The 18,329-nt window shown below is 49.5% G+C and overlaps 1 protein-coding gene across 2 annotated transcripts; it reads left to right on the forward strand.

The window, feature by feature from the left end:
- The first annotated feature begins 1,311 nt into the window (after window positions 1–1,311).
- On the forward strand, window positions 1,312–18,326 carry plekhg2 (pleckstrin homology domain containing, family G (with RhoGef domain) member 2). 2 transcript variants are annotated; one of them, XM_053422002.1, is made up of 13 exons: window positions 1,312–1,585; window positions 5,178–5,244; window positions 6,281–6,327; window positions 10,779–10,929; window positions 11,523–11,654; window positions 12,387–12,569; window positions 12,692–12,784; window positions 12,926–13,012; window positions 14,192–14,225; window positions 14,298–14,396; window positions 14,493–14,594; window positions 17,683–17,721; window positions 18,134–18,326. In XM_053422002.1, exons 1-13 carry the CDS (start codon window positions 1,449–1,451, stop codon window positions 18,193–18,195), a joined length of 1,233 nt encoding a protein of 410 aa, XP_053277977.1. In that variant the 5' UTR covers window positions 1,312–1,448; the 3' UTR covers window positions 18,196–18,326. The 2 variants fall into 2 exon arrangements, with proteins under 2 accessions (XP_053277977.1, XP_053277978.1); XM_053422003.1 differs by having other exon boundaries at window positions 1,314–1,585; window positions 14,298–14,390.
- Window positions 18,327–18,329: the final 3 nt, after the last annotated feature.

Consider the following 18,329-nt stretch of genomic DNA (forward strand, 5'->3'; position numbering starts at 1 on the left):
GATCTTCCTCCTTTTCATCATCATCATCAAACAACAGTGAAGGAAACTTCATCTACAAACATCTAGTTCCACCAATCACACGCGTCGTCGACTCGATCCGACTTCTCATTGGTTGAAAAGTTGTCGGTTATGTTTATAACTAGAAGAGCAGCTTTTACTTTCAGTTACAAGAGAAACAGAAACATTAATGATCGATATTAACGATCAATTACTTAACGTTTACTGAACGTTGACACAGAAGAAGTCGTAAGATTAATTTTGTGTAAAGAAAAATGACGGCTAAGTCGAGACTGAAAAGAACCAATCAGCAAGAGGCTGTGACATCATCGAACCCAAACGTCTCAGGTTCAGTTCGTCCAGAATGAAGCAGCAGAGTTTACAAACTGTCTCTGAAGCTCTGGAGAGGACGTCCGACCAGCCACATCCATCACTCTCTCTCTCTCTCTCTGAGTTTCAGTCTGTTCTTCTCCTCCGTCTCTTCCTCATTCCTTCAACTTCTGCTTCTTCTTTCTCTCCATCACTTCTCTCTCTCTCTCTGGCCTTCCTGTTGCCTTTAAAAGGTGATGAATGTGGCCAAGGCCTCTCATTATATGCCTTATTATACTCTCACACACTCACACACTCACACACACACACACACACAAACACACACCACACACACACACACACACACACACACACAAATTGCTTGTTTTTGTTCCCATTTAGGAGAAAAGCGGCCTAAGGGACATGATGGTTTTGTTTGCGGCCACACTGGTGTGTGTTTGTCTGTGTGTGTGTTTGTGTGTGTGTGGAGGGGGGTGTTAGAGTAATCACACACATATTCTTTACTTGACTTTTATGGTAAATGTAGTTGTGGGTGCAGTCAGAGCGTTTTTCATGTTTCTGACCAATCAGAGAGCTCCTTCTTGGTGGGTGGAGCAAAGTCAAACTCTGCTGCAGTGTTCAATGAAACGTGAGATGTTGTTGTGTTGAGAAAAAATGTGAACGCGACAAAGTGCGACGATTCTTGGATTCAGAGGAAAAATCCTGTCGTACAGAAATCACATGACTTCGATCCAGTTGTTTCAAGGAGGCGGAGCCTGTAGAGCAGCAGGGGCTGGGCCTGTAGAGCAGCAGGAGGCGGGACATGATGTATGACCTCGGCTGTGGAAAGATCAGTGTTGTTGTTTACATCTCGTCCACACGGCGTCGGCCCTCATCACCAGAAGATCTGGAACCTCCTCGTCTTCATCTTCTACGTGTCCGGCTCCTCTTCTTCATCCTTGAGATGTTTGAGTTCTTCAGTTTCACGTCACGTGTTAGAAACCTCATCCACACGTCCACCCGCTCTCTGGGAAGCTTCCACACAGTGTCCTGCTGGTTTCTTGTCATGGAACATGTCAGGACTTTAGTTTATATCTGAAAGTGTAATTTCCTTGAATATGTAAAATGTGCTGATAGATCCCATGTTGACTGACAGCTCTCTCTCTCTGTGTCTGCAGGATTATCTCGGCTGCATCATCGACTGTGGCGCTCTGCCGCTGAAGCCGGAGCAGGTCAGCACTCTGTTCTGCAACATCGAGGACATCTACGAGTTCAACAGGTAACTCGCCTCCGGCTCCTCCAGCAGACCAGACCTTAATAAAGCAGGTCCAGTCGGTGTTCGTGGATTTGAATCTGTAAAATATTCGGTGGGTTATTAACCGTGACACACGTCCGGCGGTTAATGCTGTCGTGGCAGCTCGGCTCGGGAAATGAAAGACTCCAGCAGCTGTTGAGTTCACATGATGAACCAGAGAGAGAGAGAGAGAGAGAGAGAGAGAGAGAGAGAGAGAGAGAGGAGAGAGAGAGAGAGAGAGAGAGAGAGAGAGAGAGAGGCAGGCCGTGATGATGGACGAGTGAAGCTTCATCATCATCTGGCTTATGCATAAACTCAGTTTTCATCATAACATCGTAATTTCTTGAATTAACTTTTATTATATAGATAAATATATATACAGTATAATATATTTATATTTATATTCGAGAAAATCATCCATCAATAGGATCAATCTGAGGGTCACCCCACCCACCTGAGACTTCAGAGTGAAGAAATCAAGCACTCACAGAGCTGTGTGAAAACAGACATTCAAGAAAAAAGAGTAAGAGACAAGAAGAAAGGGTGTGAGAGAGTGTGTGTGTGAGTGTGGCTGTGTGTGCTCTAAGAGCCTGGTAAGGAAACTGTTAAAATATGTCACACACACACACACACACACACACACACACACACACACACACATACCAACACAACCCTCCACCCCACACTGCAGAGAGTTCTGTTTTCACACTTCACTTTCTTTGTGTCTGCTCGAACACACACACACACTTTGGAACACTAACAGTCACTTACACAAAAGCACAAATGTGTGAGTCCAAACACACACAGTTTTCATTCCATCCAGGCTTCCTGCCCCTGGTTCTCATGGGAAATATTGTGTGAGAGGGAGCGAGTGAGGGGGGGGGCGGGGGGGTGCAGAGAGAGAGAAAGAAACAGAGAGAGAGAGAGAGAGAGAGAGGGACAAGGGTTAGATGTGTCTTACATCTCTGCAGTTAATTCGGTTTTATTTAATTAACTTAATTAGTTTATAACGAGGTAATTAGAGCTCAGAATTCCCCCATTCACTTCCTTCCCCTCTCTCTCTCTCTTTCTCTCTCTCTCTCTCTCTCTTGCTCTCTCTCTCTCTCTCTCTCTCTCTCTCTCTTGCTCTCTCTCTCTCCTGGTTTACAGATTTTAAAATCCATGACCTGGTTTCTCTCTCTCTCTCTTTCTTTGTCCTGGAAAGGAGAGAAAATAAGAAAAAACCCAGTCCTCACACACACACACACACAGACACACACACACACACACACACATACAGAACCAGATGTGTAGACATAACAGAGTCCAGAGTGACGACATCATTCAGCATAACTCGAACATGACTCCACGCTCAGGCCGGCTCGCTGACGGGTGAAACTTGGCTGTGATTGGCCGCTGAGCCTCGTCCTGGACCAAGCTCTCACGTGCACGCTCTCACGTGCACGCTCTCACGTGCACTGACACGCGGTGAACAAGGGGACAGACGGGACCCGTCCTCAGCGTCCTGACGTGTCCACACTCACTGTGCTCACGTAGTCACACTCACATAAAAACACTTTCACCTTCACACAAATTACAAGTGGATTTACAGTGAGAGTCTGCAGTGGAGCCTTGGTATCAAGGCCCCGCCCACACATGCTCTCAGCCAATCCTCTTCCTCCTCCTCCTCCTCTTCATCACTCCAGTGAAGCAGCATATCTCAGATGCCTCACAGTCAGCGGCTGTTCATCACTCTGTTAAAGAGTCTCGCGCTCTGCGTGAGGACAGAAAACAGACCTCGGCCCCGGGTGTTTGGTTTGGCCCCGGCCCCGCGGAGGAGGGCCCGGCTCGGGGTGTTGGGGGGGGGCGGGGTCAGGGGGTCATGCGGGGTCGGGATTCGTTTGTTTATATAGCAGCTAAGACCCCTGAGAAAAAATGAAAGGATGAAATGTGTTGAAGTAACGAGTGAGACGTTTCTCTGAAAGGAGCAGTACCACTGGGGGGGGGGGGGGGGGGGGGGGGGGCAGCGTAAGCTAGACGACCACGAGGAAGAAATCTCAACAATGACGAATTTTATATCGTATTAATATTGAATCATATTTGATTCTTTCACTTCCTGGATGTAGCTGATGTTTTTGTGGCCAAAGGTCAAAGGTCACAGTGATGTCACAAACACATATTTGCTCGTAATTCAGGAATCAGGATTTCACACAAATCGGCTCAAAGGTCCAAAAGGTCAAAGGTCAACGTCACTCTGACATCATCATGTTTGCTTTGTTCATCAGAAGAGACGGTGACCATGTTTCCTGCTTCCTGATTGGTCGTCGGAGACAAACAACCACTGAGCCTCGTCCTCGACATGTTTGACTTTATTCCCTCAACAAACATGTTTCTGTCCTGTTTCAAATTATCAGCTGTGATTACTGAGGCCTGCCCCCCCCCCCCCCCCCCAACGAGGTCCGCCAGCCACAAAACGAGGCCTGACGCCAGTGGACAGGAAGAGAGAGAGAGAGAGAGAGAACAAGTGGGGATGAGAGAGAGAAGGGGAGGAGTTGTGTGCGTCTGTGTGTGTGTGTGTGTTAGTATTTGTGATAATGAAAGACTTGATTTTGCTTATTAAGTAAGAATGCAGCGAGAGTTCTGTGGTGCGACCTCATAGTGTGTCTGTGTGTGTGTGTGTTTGTGTGTGTGTCATCTTGAACTGGTTATGTTTAAAAGCAGCCGGGTTTGACTTTATCAAAATCAATATCATAATAAATTATATTTCACGTTTGTCTTAAAGGTTTAAAAATATCAGCAAGTTTCTGCAAATCCACGATAAAATCTGACGATAATTTAAACAGCATCAAATTAAAAAGGAGCAAAAGTCGTCATTTGTGACTAAAGTAAATGAACCTATATTCTGTGAATATGTTATAAAACATAAAGAAGTTAGTTTTATTTATTTTTTACCAGGAGATTCTTGAAACCCAGTCTGAGCAGTGTTTCCGTTTGACCTGTTGACTGGTGGCACGGTGGGACAGCGGTTAGCACATCAGAGGTTTGACCTGTTTGAGTCCAGGTGCTTGGGTCTGTCTCCTCCGGACTCTAACACGTGAACACTCTCAGCTCTCGACCTCCTTCTCAGCTCGGGTGTCTTCTGATGCAGAGGAGGGATCTGACCTCAGTGCTCAGATCTTTTCTTTTACACTTTTACAAGGATGTCTGTAATGTCCACATGGGGCTAAAGATAACAAACAATAAATATACACTAACCTCTAACATCTAGTGGTGAAGTTACATATCACAAACAACTGAAAGACTGGAGATGTGTAAAGACATGAACTCTGTAAAGCTGCGGTGATAAGGTCCCTCATCACCAGAAGATCTGGAACCTCCTCGTGTTTCCAAGTGGACGTCTTCGTCTTCTACGTGTCCGGCTCCTCTTCTTCATCCTGAGATGTTTGTGTTCTTCCAGTTTCACGTCACGTGTTAGAAACCTCATCAACACGTCCACTCGCTCACTGGGAAGCTTCCACACATTGTCCTGCTGGTTCCTCACATGGACTCATAGTGTGTCCTCATACCTGCTGGCTCACGTCTGTCCATGTCTCCACAGTGACCTCCTGGAGGATCTGGAGCGGAGTCCTCATGCTGCAGCCATCGCCGAGTGCTTCGTAGAGAGGGTGAGTTGACCTGTGGGTGTGTGTGTGTGTGTGTGTGTGTGTGAGAGTGTGTGTGAGTGTGTGTGTGAGTGTGTGTGTGTGTGTGTGTGTGGTGTGTGTGTGTGTGTGTGTGTGTGTGTTTTGACAGGAAACACCCTCCATTCACTCCAAAACACGTCACTCCATCAACTGGCTGCTGCTGTGGATCATACACCCAATGAATGTGTTCTGACTGTGTGTGTGTGTGTGTGTGTGTGTGTGTGTGTGTGTGTGGAGACAGTAGGGATAGTGTCCCCAGTGTTTCTCTAACACTTTCACCAAAGTGTAAAGTCTGAACTTCTCCTCATTAGATTTTCATTGAAGCTTCCGTCTGTAACTTTATTTAAACATTAAGATCAGACCTGAGATCTGATCTTCTTCTTTCAAACCTTTTCATCGAGGTGCATTTCCTTTTGTCGCCTGTTGGTGGCGTCATATCTCCTCTGTGCATGTCAGCGTTGTGTGTTCAAGACAGAAGAGTCGAATGTACCTTTTTCCAGCAGAGCAGTTCCAGAGCCGCTTCAGATCCTGATCCTGAACCGTTTCTTTGTGTTGAGACAGAACTGGCTCTCAGTCAGAAACTCTGGTTTGAAGAATGAACCGTTGACGTCAGGAGCTGGGGGGGGGGATCTGGGGGGGGGATCTGCAGAGGAGATGATTGTTTTAAATCAAAGTGAAAAGAGAGGCTGTGGTGTGGACTGACACGGTGATGTCATGACTCCGGCCTGTGGGAAAGCAAACTGGTTCTTTGAACGTTCACCAGTTTCACCTCTGTGGAAAAGGGGGAAATGGACCGTCACAGTTTTAGAACCTGGTGGTTGAGTCTGCAGGTGCTTGGGTCAGAACCAGTGGAGCAGTCTGCCGTGCCCAGTCTGTAAACGCTCAGACTTCATGAGGACGACTGAAGGAGACGCTCAGTTTGTCCTCGTGTCCATCAGGAACCTGGTCTGTGAACTGGATCCTCTGGGACGTCTTCTGTGTGTCCTCTTCCTCTAACTCTGATCTGTGTCTCCTCCAGAGTGAAGCCTTCGACTTCTACACACTCTACTGCATGAACTACCCCAAGTAAGTACTCACACACACACACACACACACACACATACACACACACTCAACAATATTTTGTAAAATAAAACAACAACATGTGAATCCGAATGAAAACAAGGAAATAATGTAACACAACAAACTAAAACCTGAACACATGTCGGTTCAGATCGTGTGTTTAACACAACACGTGAGTCACTGATGACATCACAGTGCGACTAAAGAGTAATCCGACCCTAGCAATAGGCCGCCGACAGGTGCATGCTGGGAGTTTAGTGCGGATCTTTGGGTGGTGACTTCGATGGTATGTGATGTGTTCACTGCAAAAATGAATCTGATTATAGTCGGTTAACTCTTGTAATCTGATTACATAATCCTGATTACATGTAATCCATTACAACCCAGCCCTGTGTGTATGTGTACTTGTGTACTTTGATGTGTTTCCTCTAAAAAATCTGACTGCAGGTTAATTCCCTGATGTCATCGACACACAGTTAGAACTTAATTGACGTGTGTGTGTGTGTGAGTGTGTGTGTGTGTGTGCTCTGCACTTGTGTAAGTGTGTGTGTGTGTGAGTGTGAACCAGTGCAAGTCGACCCCCCCTTCACCCCCCTCCACTCGCTGCTCTCTGCCTGTCGCCTCCTTAAAGCTCCATTAAACTCCAATAGAAATAAGTAGGTCAAATGCTTTCAGACCAGCAAACTGTGTGTGTGTGTGTCTGTGTGTGTGTGAGAGAGTGTGTCTGTGTGTGTGTGAGAGAGAGTGTGTGTGTGTATGTGTGTGTGTGTGAGAGAGTGTGTGTGTGTATGTGTGTGTGTGTGTGGGAGAGAGTGTGTCTGTGTGTGTGTGTGTGGGAGAGAGTGTGTGTGGGGGAGAGAGTGTGTGTGTGTGTGTGTGTGTGTGTGTGTGAGTGTGTGTGTGTGTGTGTGTGTGAGTGTGTGTGTGTGTGTGTGAGAGTGTGTGTGTTTTGTGTGCTGCTCCTCTGGATCTCTCAGTCCAGCTGCTGCTTCGTGTCTTTTCCATGTGAACGTCCTGAGACTCAGATCTGAACCTGAGCTGAACAGATAATGATCCAGCAGATAAACACAGTTTAAACTGGTCTGTTGATGCTGTCATAGATAAACAGAACTATATATAATATAATCTGCTGACATTCTGTCTGATATTTTACGACTGTAGAATGTTTTCAGACTCTAACGTTCATCACTGTCCTCCGACTGTCCATCGCTGCTGCTCCTCTTTCAGCCTCTGTCTCCAGCACCTGGTTCATTCAGGAGTGTGTGATTTTCTGATCCCAGCACTCGACGTGTTCATGTTGAGACACTAATGTAGAATCCAGAACGAGGACACTCGGTCTCTCGCTCTACATGTTTCCACTGGGATCCTCTGGGTCAGCTTTGGGGGGGGATCTGCTGGATTGCAGGTTTTGGAAGTGGAGAGCAGCCGAGCCGGGAACCCGAGATGTTTGTCTTGGTTCGGTTGGTTATCCGCCACAAAGAGAGAAGCGCGCCAGATAAGAGGAGGCTCTGGAATGCAGCTTCTCTGCCATCTGAAAAAAAACAAAATCAGGACTGGAGCGCTGGGAAGAAGAAATCTGAGTTCCAGTGATATCACAGCCATGTGTCATGGAACAGGCTCCCAGTAAAACCACCTCTACACACATGGACCAGCTCCTCTGTCTGGGAAGCTGGAAACGAATGAGCTGCACAATGAAGGGGGCGTGTGGGGGGGGGGGGGGGTCGATGTGTTTTCAAGCCAACTTTAAAACTTATTGCACATGAAGGTGAACGTGTGTCCAGGAGGAAGAGGCTGCGTTCGATTAGATCCCAACTGGGGAAAAAGTTTTTCAAAGTTTAGAAATGTCATCGTCAATCTCTTTTCTCTCCAAATGCATCATCAAAAAAAAACTGAAGAAGTGATTCAAATATCTCAGGATGAAAAGGAAGAGGCCATAAAAGTAAAAGACGTGAGTTATAATGTCACCTCCGTCCTCTGTCTGCTGCTCCACCCTCACCTGACCTCCACAGGTTTCTCCAGAGGAAGCTGCTACACCACACGTACACGCTACAGGTCATGGTCCTCACATACATGTGCAGATGTCATTTGGACGATGGGGGGAGGGCAGGAGGTTCATGGTGTTGGAGAGGCGGGGCGTGTTCCTCTGATTGGTGGAGATGGATTCAGGCTCATGGGAGCAGCTGTGATGATCTACAACCTGAGAACCTGGAGGCAGAGACGGAACCTTCAGTCTGTGTCGTGCTCTGTGCGGAGGACACACACAGTGAAGACGTCTTGTTTCTAGGAATGTCTCTGGTGTCTCTGCGTCCATCTGAGGCCGGGCCCTGATCCTTCAGATCACAGATTACAGCCTCAGCTCTGCAGAGGTTCCACTGGGTCGGATTCAGGAGATTTGCACTTCTTGCAGATCCTGAATCCATTTCTACTTCCTGCTAGAGGGTTCAGAGCTCCTGCTGGCGCCCCCCAGAGGCCGCAAAGACTATTACAATCATACTATCAACGTTTTGAAAAGAAGAAAACCTATTTATTCTACGAGCCGTTCTATGAAGCAACACTTGATTCAGCTGGACCCACATGTGTGAGTTGGGTTCACGCTTGCTGGAGGACTAGCTGTCCATCTACCAACTCGGGAAGAAAACGATGCAACTGACATTTCCTCAGGCCGGGCACGAAGGCAGCTGACTCCGCCTCCTCTTTCATATTGACGGGCTTCTATTGGCTAGCACCCTCTTGAGAGTCTGTTGGAACATGATTCGATTGGCCGTTCACGTCGTGTCACCAACGGACCTGCGCCATTTACTTTAACAACTTTTTCATGAACAGGTGAAATAAGAGAGGGAGAGAGTAGTGAAACCAAGAGGTGCAGCAAAGTGTGGAGTCAGAACCGGATCCACGTCAGGTCTTTAAAGTCTGAAGGCTTCGTTCCTGGACCAGATTCCTCCTGAACAGGAGCCTTAAACCTTCATGTGTAACAGTAACATTGTGCACATACAGGATATGAAGTGCTGCTCTCGATGTGTTGGACGCTCACGTGGACATTGGACTGAGTTCTGCACACGTGTCGTCACTCAGCTAATAAAAAGCTCCACATCCTTATGATGACCCGGCTGCAGGTCCAGAGCTCCGTGGGCCAGAGAAGAAGATCAACCCAGAGCTGAGGCCACCGGTCCTGGTCCTGAAGCCTCCTGGTTCAGAGCACTCTGTTTCTGAAGAGTTTCATGAACCTGCTGAAAACATCAGTGGTTTGTCTGTAGAAGATATCACAGCTGCTCCTGTGATTAATGTCTGTCCTGAGCAGCGGAGCCTCTTCTCTTCTTTCTCGTTCCATCGTTACCTTGACCTCCTTCTCTCCGCCTCCCCCCTGTTCTTCATCCCCCGTGTTCAGACCTCCTCCTCTTTTCTATCTCTCTGCTGGTGTCCAAGAATCTTTGGCATCACGCTGTGATAAATGTTTGTCAGCGGTTTTAACAGCTGAAGAGTCTCCAGCATCCTCCATCTTGTTCTTTCACCACCTCCACAACCCCCCCCCCCCCCTTTCCTCTGGTGTCTCCTCTTCCTTCTTCATCTGGACAACTTGTCATCTTCCTCTTCAGCCACGTTTCTTCACGTTTTCGTCGAAGGACCCAGAACAGTTGAGTCCTTCACTTCCAGCAGTGATCTCACAGATGATCGATCATGATCTATGTTTGTCCTCTGTTCCATCTCTCTCTCTCTTCCATCTCTGGTTTCTTGTTCTTGTCTCTTCTTGTCGTCTCCGGTTCCTGCTCCTCAAATTGGGATGGATGTTTGCTCAGATCTCTTCGGTTCTTCTCGTTTGTCAACGCTCCAAACAGCTGGCGAGTCCTGTAGCTTCATCATCTCTCTTACTCCTCTTGCTCCTCCTTCATCATCTCTTCACCTCCTCTTGAATCCCTCCGTCCTCCGGGTCCTGATGAATGTTCGTCAGAGTCGTGGACTTCCCTCTCAGCTCATCATCTTCTCAACCTGCTCCAGTGTCTTCCTCTGGTCCCTGTTTCTTATTAAATATTAAATTTCATTCTTTGTGTCGTGATAAATGTTCATCAATGGCTGAATCTGGTTCATTGAGTTCCTGGATCATGTTTGTGTTGTGTTGTGTTGTGTTGTGTTAACAAGAAAAGAAACAGACAGTCGAACAGAATCAAGTATTTCAGGATTCTCCTGGTTGAGTTTGAAGTTTTATTACTGTGACTGGTGACAGTGAGTTTTTAAATATGAATCCTACTCATCTTTCATACAGAGGCCTCAGGGTCAGAACTGTGGGAGTGTGTGGACATGCTGGTGATTGTAATGTCTCTCTCTCTCTCTCTCTCTCTCTCTCTCTCTCTCTCTCTCTCTCTATCTGCCTCTGTCTGTCTCTGTCTCTCTGTCCCTCTGTCTCTATTTCTGTCTCTCTGTGTCTCTCTGTCCCTCCGTCTCTGTCTGTCTCTCTGCAGCTCGGTGGCGGTGCTGAGGGACTGCATGAAAAACGAGAGTCTGGTTCGTTTCTTCCACGAGAGACAGACGACTCTGAACCACTCGTTACCTCTGGAGACGTATCTGCTCAAACCAGTGCAGAGGATCCTCAAATACCACCTGCTCCTACAGGTAACATCTCAAATACCATCAAATACTATCAAATACTACCTCAAATACCAGCAAATACTACGAAATACCACCTGCTCCTACAGGTGACATCTCAAATACCAGCAAATACTATCAAATACTACCTCAAATACCAGCAAATACTACGAAATACCACCTGCTCCTACAGGTGACATCTCAAATACCAGCAAATACTATCAAATACTACCTCAAATACCATCAAATACTACCTCAAATACCAGCAAATACTATACTATCTCAAAAACCACCATATTACCAGGGAGAGATAGGAACTCATTTACACACACACACACACACACACACACACACACACACATACACACACACGGTGCTGCTCTGTGGACAGTGACCAGTTGAAACACGGGTCAAACATATGTGTCAGTGTTGAGCTGCTCTGTCACAGAGCGGCAGCTTGTTAAGTTCCTTGTGATGTTTCCTGGTGAGATAGAAACAGACTCCTCTGCTGGTCGATGTCGTGGAGTTTTACCCTAAATCAATATAAGTATAAAGTATAATGATAAAGTGTGAGGTAGAAATATATACAATGTTCACACTGAGGCCTCTTGTGTCCTCAGGAGCTTTCGAAGCACTTTGATAAGAGCGTCCCCGGGTACGAGGTCGTGGAGGACGCCATCATCACCATGACCGCGGTCGCCTGGTACATCAACGACATGAAGAGGAAACAGGAACACGCAATCCGGCTGCAGGTACACACAATCCGGCTGCAGGTACACACAATCCGGCTGCAGGTACACACAACCCCTGTGTAGCTGCTGGTGCATCCTCGTCCTCCATCTCTCAGACCACAAGATGTGTGTGTGTTTCTGTGTGTGTGTGTGTGTGTGTGTGTGTGTGAACAGACCTGTGCAGACCGACAGAGGTCATCACCATTCTTATACTGGTCTCTAACTGGGAGTGGTCATTGTGTGTCTCTACACGTCGCCTCCTTCTCGTAGATCCCAGTTCACTAAACTCCTGTTACTTATAGACCAGAGAAGTCGAGGTCGGACGTTCGGTGACAGAGTTCAGTTGCTGTTGGCTGCAGGTGACCTTTAACCTCCGAAGGTTCACGGAGCAGGAAGAGCCCGAGCGTTGACCTCTGACCTCTCAGCAGCAGTAGGACCTCAGAGGGTGAAACGTTCAGACCTGATGTTTGTTTCCTGTCAGGACCTCGTGACGCCTCCTCTTCAGGTTCATGAGGAGTTTGAAAGTCACGACTTTGGAATTAGACAAAGTTTGTGTAGAGACTCGAGTTGTGTTACCGCCGTGGTCCCTGACGGAGAGGTGGTGGTCAGAGAGACGACAGAGTGTGATGTCATTAAACTGTCGGTGATGTCACTCTGCTGGATGATGTCACCGAGGAGGTTCAGACACAGCAGCTGGAGTGAAGAACCTGTGATGATACAGACCGTTCGCTCTGACCTTTCACCTCCTCACAGGAAATCGAGTCCTTGCTGGTGAACTGGAACGGGCCGGACCTCGGCGGGTTTGGAGAGCTGGTTCTGGAAGGTTCCTTCAAGGTCCTGAGAGTGAAGAAGGAACGAGCGTTCTTCCTCTTCGATAAGATGCTGCTGATCGCCAAGAAGAGGCTGGAGCACTTTGTCTACAGCACACACATATTTGTGAGTTTGTCCAGATGTTGAGATCCTGGTTTCACTGTCAGACAGCTGCAGAACGATCTGTGTCTCGTTCTTCTCGGGGACATGTCCTGATCTTCTGCTTCAATCTGCTCTCTGTGCTGCAGTGTTGTAACCTGCTGCTGGTGGAGACCCTGAAGGACTCGCTGTGCTTCAAAGTGTCGGACCAGACGATTCCCAAACTGCAGCACGTGGTCCAGGTGAGAAGCCAGAAGCCACAGGAACAATATGACTCATCTAATATCAAATATCTATATGAGGAGATATTATGAAATGTTCCATTGATCCCTCCTCTTCCTCATGTTACCACTTAAATATGATTTCTATGTGACGTTCTGCAGACGAAGAACCAGGAGGAGAAACGACTGTGGGTTCACTACCTCAAGAGACTGATCGTGGAAAACCATCCAGCTTCACTCCCACAGAAGGTGAGAGGAGGAAGAGGGAGAGGAGGGAGAGGGAGGAGGAAGAGGAGGGTGAGGAGGGTGAGGAGGGTGAGAGGATGAGGAGGGGGAGAGGATGAGGAGGGAGAGGAGGGTGAGGAGGGGGAGGAGGGTGAGAGGAGTGGGAGGAGGGGGAGGAGGGTGAGAGGGAGAGGAGGGTGAGAGGGTCAGGAGATGGAGGAGATGAGGAGGGAGAGGAGGGTGAGAGGATACGAGGGTGAGAGGATGAGTATGGTGAGGGTGAGAGGGTGAGAGTGTCAGGATGATGAGGAGGAAGAGAAGATTGAAGATGAGAGGGTGAGAGGGTGAGAGGATGAGGAGGGTGAGGGGGTCAGGAGGTGGAGGAGATGAGGAGGGAGTGGAGGGTGAGAGGGTCAGGAGATGGAGGAGATGAGGAGGGAGTGGACGGTGAGAGGATGAGGAGGGTGAGAGGGTCAGGAGGATGAGGAGGAAGAGGAGATTGAAGATGAGAGGGTGAGAGGATGAGGGGGTGAGGGGGTCAGGAGGTGGAGGAGATGAGGGAGAGGAGGGTGAGAGGATGAGAAGGTGAGAGGATGAGGATGGTGAGAGGATGAGGAGGGTGAAGATGAGAGGGTGAGAGGGTCAGGAGTTGGAGAGGATGAGGAGGGTGAGAGGATGAGGAGGGTGAGAGGATGAGGAGGGAGAGGAGGGTGAGGAGGGTGAGGAGGATGAGGAGGGTGAGGAGGGTGAGAGGGTCAGGAGATGGAGGAGATGAGGAGGGAGTGGACGGTGAGAGGATGAGGAGGGTGAGAGGGTCAGGAGGATGAGGAGGAAGAGGAGATTGAAGATGAGAGGGTGAGAGGATGAGGGGGTGAGGGGGTCAGGAGGTGGAGGAGATGAGGGAGAGGAGGGTGAGAAGGTGAGACGATGAGGATGGGGAGAGGATGAGGAGGGTGAGGAGGTGGAGGGGATGAGGAGATTGCAGATGAGAGGGTGAGGCGGCAGAGCTCTGATGAAGGACATGAGGTCGTTCATGTAGATGAGTCTTCGTCAAACAGCTGATGTAGCAGCAGCACTAGCTTGGTGTTTGCTGCCACCTGCTGGTCGTTCACACAAACTGCTCACTGCAGGCAGACAACAGAGTTACACACTGTTTTTAATCTCAGCTGAACTTTTACTGATGTGTTGTGTATTTTTGTTCAGGCGAGACAAGTCCTGGGAGACAACTTCTGTCAATGTGAGTACACACAAACACAGATAAACACACACATGTTAACACACATAGATGACATCACTTCCTGTGTTTCAGCGCCTCACTTTGAGCAGGACAACCTGAAGAAGTCCTGCGCCTCGCCACGACCGGACGACGTCCACGGGTTCCACAGAGGACGACGCCAATCAGGTCAGGGTCAGTGTCTGTCCTCATGGGACCAACATGTGTGTGGTTGGTTTTACACACTGTAGAGTTTCAGTGTTTGAATCTAGAGGCTGTTTGTCCCTCCAGAGCCTCCAGAGCTGCTGACCTACACTCCTGAGAAGTCCAGGAAGGGTCTCCCACTGCTGCTGGACGGAAACCTGCCCTACAGACGCACCAGGAGACAGTCAGGTAGACAGACACACCTGGGGACAGACAGGGGGACAGACACACCTGGAGACAGTCAGGTAGACAGACACACCTGGGGACAGTCAGGTAGACAGACACACCTGGGGACAGTCAGGGAGACAGACACAACTGGGGACAGACAGGGAGACAGACACAACTGGGGACAGACAGGGAGACAGACTAACCTGGGGACAGTCAGGGAGACAGACACACCAGGAGACACACCTGGAGACAGTCAGGTAGACAGACACACCAGGAGACAGTCAGGTAGACAGATACACCTGGGGACAGTCAGGGAGACAGACACACCTGGGGACAGTCAGGGAGTCAGACACACCTGGGGACAGACAGGGAGACAGACACACCTGGGGACAGACAGGTGGACAGACACACCTGTGGACTGTCAGGTAGACAGACACACCTGGGGACAGTCAGGTAGACAGACACACCTGGGGACAGTCAGGGAGACAGACACACCTGGGGACAGTCAGGGAGTCAGACACACCTGGGGACAGACAGGGAGACAGACACACCTGGGGACAGACAGGGGGACAGACACACCTGGGGACAGTCAGGGAGACAGACACACCTGGGGACAGTCAGGGAGACAGACACACCTGGGGACAGACAGGTAGACAGACACACCAGGAGACAGTCAGGGAGACAGACACACCAGGAGACAGTCAGGGAGACAGACACACCAGGAGACAGTCAGGTAGACAGACACACCTGGGGACAGTCAGGGAGACAGACACACCTGGGGACATTCAGGGAGACAGACACACCTGGGGTCAGTCAGGGAGTCAGACACACCTGGGGACAGACAGGGGGACAGACAGTCCTGGGGACAGACAGGTAGACAGACACACCTGGGGACAGACAGGTAGACAGACACACCTGGGGTCAGTCAGGGAGTCAGACAGACCTGGGGACAGTCAGGTAGACAGACACACCTGGGGACAGACAGGTAGACAGACACACCTGGGGACAGACAGGGAGACAGACAGACCTGGAGACACACCTGAGGACAGTCAGGTAGACAGACACACCTGGGGACAGTCAGGGAGACAGACAGACCTGGAGACACACTTGGGGACAGTCAGGGAGACAGACACACCTGGGGACACACTTGGGGACAGTCAGGGAGACAGACACACCTGGGGACAGTCAGGGAGACAGACACACCTGGAGACACACTTGGGGACAGTCAGGGAGACAGACACACCTGGGGACAGACAGGTAGACAGACACACCTGGGGTCAGTCAGGGAGTCAGACACACCTGGGGACAGACAGGGAGTCAGACACACCTGGGGACAGACAGGGAGACAGACAGACCTGGAGACACACCTGAGGACAGTCAGGTAGACAGACACACCTGGGGACAGTCAGGGAGACAGACAGACCTGGAGACACACTTGGGGACAGTCAGGGAGACAGACACACCTGGGGACACACTTGGGGACAGTCAGGGAGACAGACACACCTGGGGACAGTCAGGGAGACAGACACACCTGGGGACAGTCAGGGAGACAGACAGACCTGGAGACACACTTGAGGACAGTCAGGGAGACAGACCCACCTGTGGACAGTCAGGGAGACAGACAGACCTGGAGACACACTTGGGGACAGTCAGGGAGACAGACACACCTGGGGACAGTCAGGGAGACAGACAGACCTGGGGACACACTTGGGGACAGTCAGGGAGACAGACACACCTGGGGACAGTCAGGGAGACAGACAGACCTGGGGACAGTCAGGGAGACAGACACACCTGGGGACAGTCAGGGAGACAGACACACTTGGGGACAGTCAGGGAGACAGACACACCTGGGGACAGTCAGGGAGACAGACAGACCTGGAGACACACTTGAGGACAGTCAGGGAGACAGACCCACCTGTGGACAGTCAGGGAGACAGACAGACCTGGGGACACACTTGGGGACAGTCAGGGAGACAGACACACCTGGGGACAGTCAGGGAGACAGACACACCTGGGGACAGTCAGGGAGACAGACAGACCTGGAGACACACTTGAGGACAGTCAGGGAGACAGACCCACCTGTGGACAGTCAGGGAGACAGACAGACCTGGGGACACACTTGGGGACAGTCAGAGAGACAGACACACCTGGGGACAGTCAGGGAGACAGACACACCTGGGGACAGTCAGGGAGACAGACAGACCTGGAGACACACTTGAGGACAGTCAGGGAGACAGACACACCTGGGGACAGTCAGGGAGACAGACACACCTGGGGACAGTCAGGGAGACAGACAGACCTGGAGACACACTTGAGGACAGTCAGGGAGACAGACACACCTGTGGACCGTCAGGGAGACAGACACACCTGGGGACACACTTGGGGACAGTCAGGAAGACAGACAGACCTGGAGACACACTTGAGGACAGTCAGGGAGACAGACCCACCTGTGGACAGTCAGGGAGACAGACAGACCTGGGGACACACTTGGGGACAGTCAGAGAGACAGACACACCTGGGGACAGTCAGGGAGACAGACACACCTGGGGACAGTCAGGGAGACAGACAGACCTGGAGACACACTTGAGGACAGTCAGGGAGACAGACACACCTGGGGACAGTCAGGGAGACAGACACACCTGGGGACAGTCAGGGAGACAGACAGACCTGGAGACACACTTGAGGACAGTCAGGGAGACAGACACACCTGTGGACAGTCAGGGAGACAGACACACCTGGGGACAGTCAGGGAGACAGACACACCTGGGGACAGTCAGGGAGACAGACAGACCTGGAGACACACTTGAGGGCAGTCAGGGAGACAGACACACCTGTGGACAGTCAGGGAGACAGACACACCTGGGGACAGTCAGGGAGACAGACAGACCTGGAGACACACTTGAGGACAGTCAGGGAGACAGACACACCTGGGGACAGTCAGGTAGACAGACACACCTGGAGACACACTTGAGGACAGTCAGGGAGACAGACCCACCTGGGGACAGTCAGGGAGACAGACACACCTGGAGACACACTTGGGGACACACAGGGAGACAGAAACACTTGAGGACAGTCAGGGAGTTATAATCTGTCTGTCCTTCTCTTTCAGCTCCGGCTAAAGACATTGAAGCTGTGTTTCATCCCAACGGTGAGAACGTCTCTGTGTCAAAAGTTAAAGGTTCCAAGTGTAGGATTTAGTGACATCTAGTGGTGAAGTGTCATGTTGCCCCCCCGGTCCTGATGTAAATATAAAATATATAAATGTAAAGTATATAAAGTATATAAATATAAAGTATATAGATATAAAGTATATAAATATAAAAGGCCTTTTCTAGAGTCAAGAAAACAACAATTTGTACAATTTAGATGAAACAAACAGTGAAAACATCATTAGGATTATTTTATATTTGATTATGTCTGAACAGTTAATGCAGAGTTTTGATTTTGACTTCTTCTTCTTCTCCTTCTTCTTCTTCTTCTTCTTCTTCTTCTTCTTCTTCTTCTTCTTCTTCTTCTACCTCGCTGACCATCGACTCTGTCACACCTGGGGACTCCTACAGCCTTGAAGGTAAGTTCTCAGGTGAACGCTCCAGTGAAGATCCAGCAGGATTCTGTCCACTGAACAAAGTGTTGTGTCGTTATCTGATGAACAACTGGATTTAACTGGACTTATAAACACACTCACACAAACTTATAAACACAAACACGCACTAAGCTGAGAAGAGAGTAATTTCTTGTAATATCACAACACAAGGA

This window comes from Pleuronectes platessa, chromosome 5 (assembly GCF_947347685.1).
Source record: "Pleuronectes platessa chromosome 5, fPlePla1.1, whole genome shotgun sequence".
NCBI classification, from domain to species: Eukaryota; Metazoa; Chordata; class Actinopteri; order Pleuronectiformes; family Pleuronectidae; genus Pleuronectes; species Pleuronectes platessa.

Coding starts and splice junctions, on each gene's coding strand:
- plekhg2 (XM_053422002.1), top strand. CDS start 1,449: ATGTTGACTGACAGCTCTCTCTCTCTGTGTCTGCAGGATTATCTCGGC. Junction 6,328..10,778: donor TACTGCATGAACTACCCCAA/GTAAGTACTCAC, acceptor GTCTCTCTGCAG/CTCGGTGGCGGTGCTGAGGG. Junction 17,722..18,133: donor AGCTGTGTTTCATCCCAACG/GTGAGAACGTCT, acceptor GGACTCCTACAG/CCTTGAAGGTAAGTTCTCAG.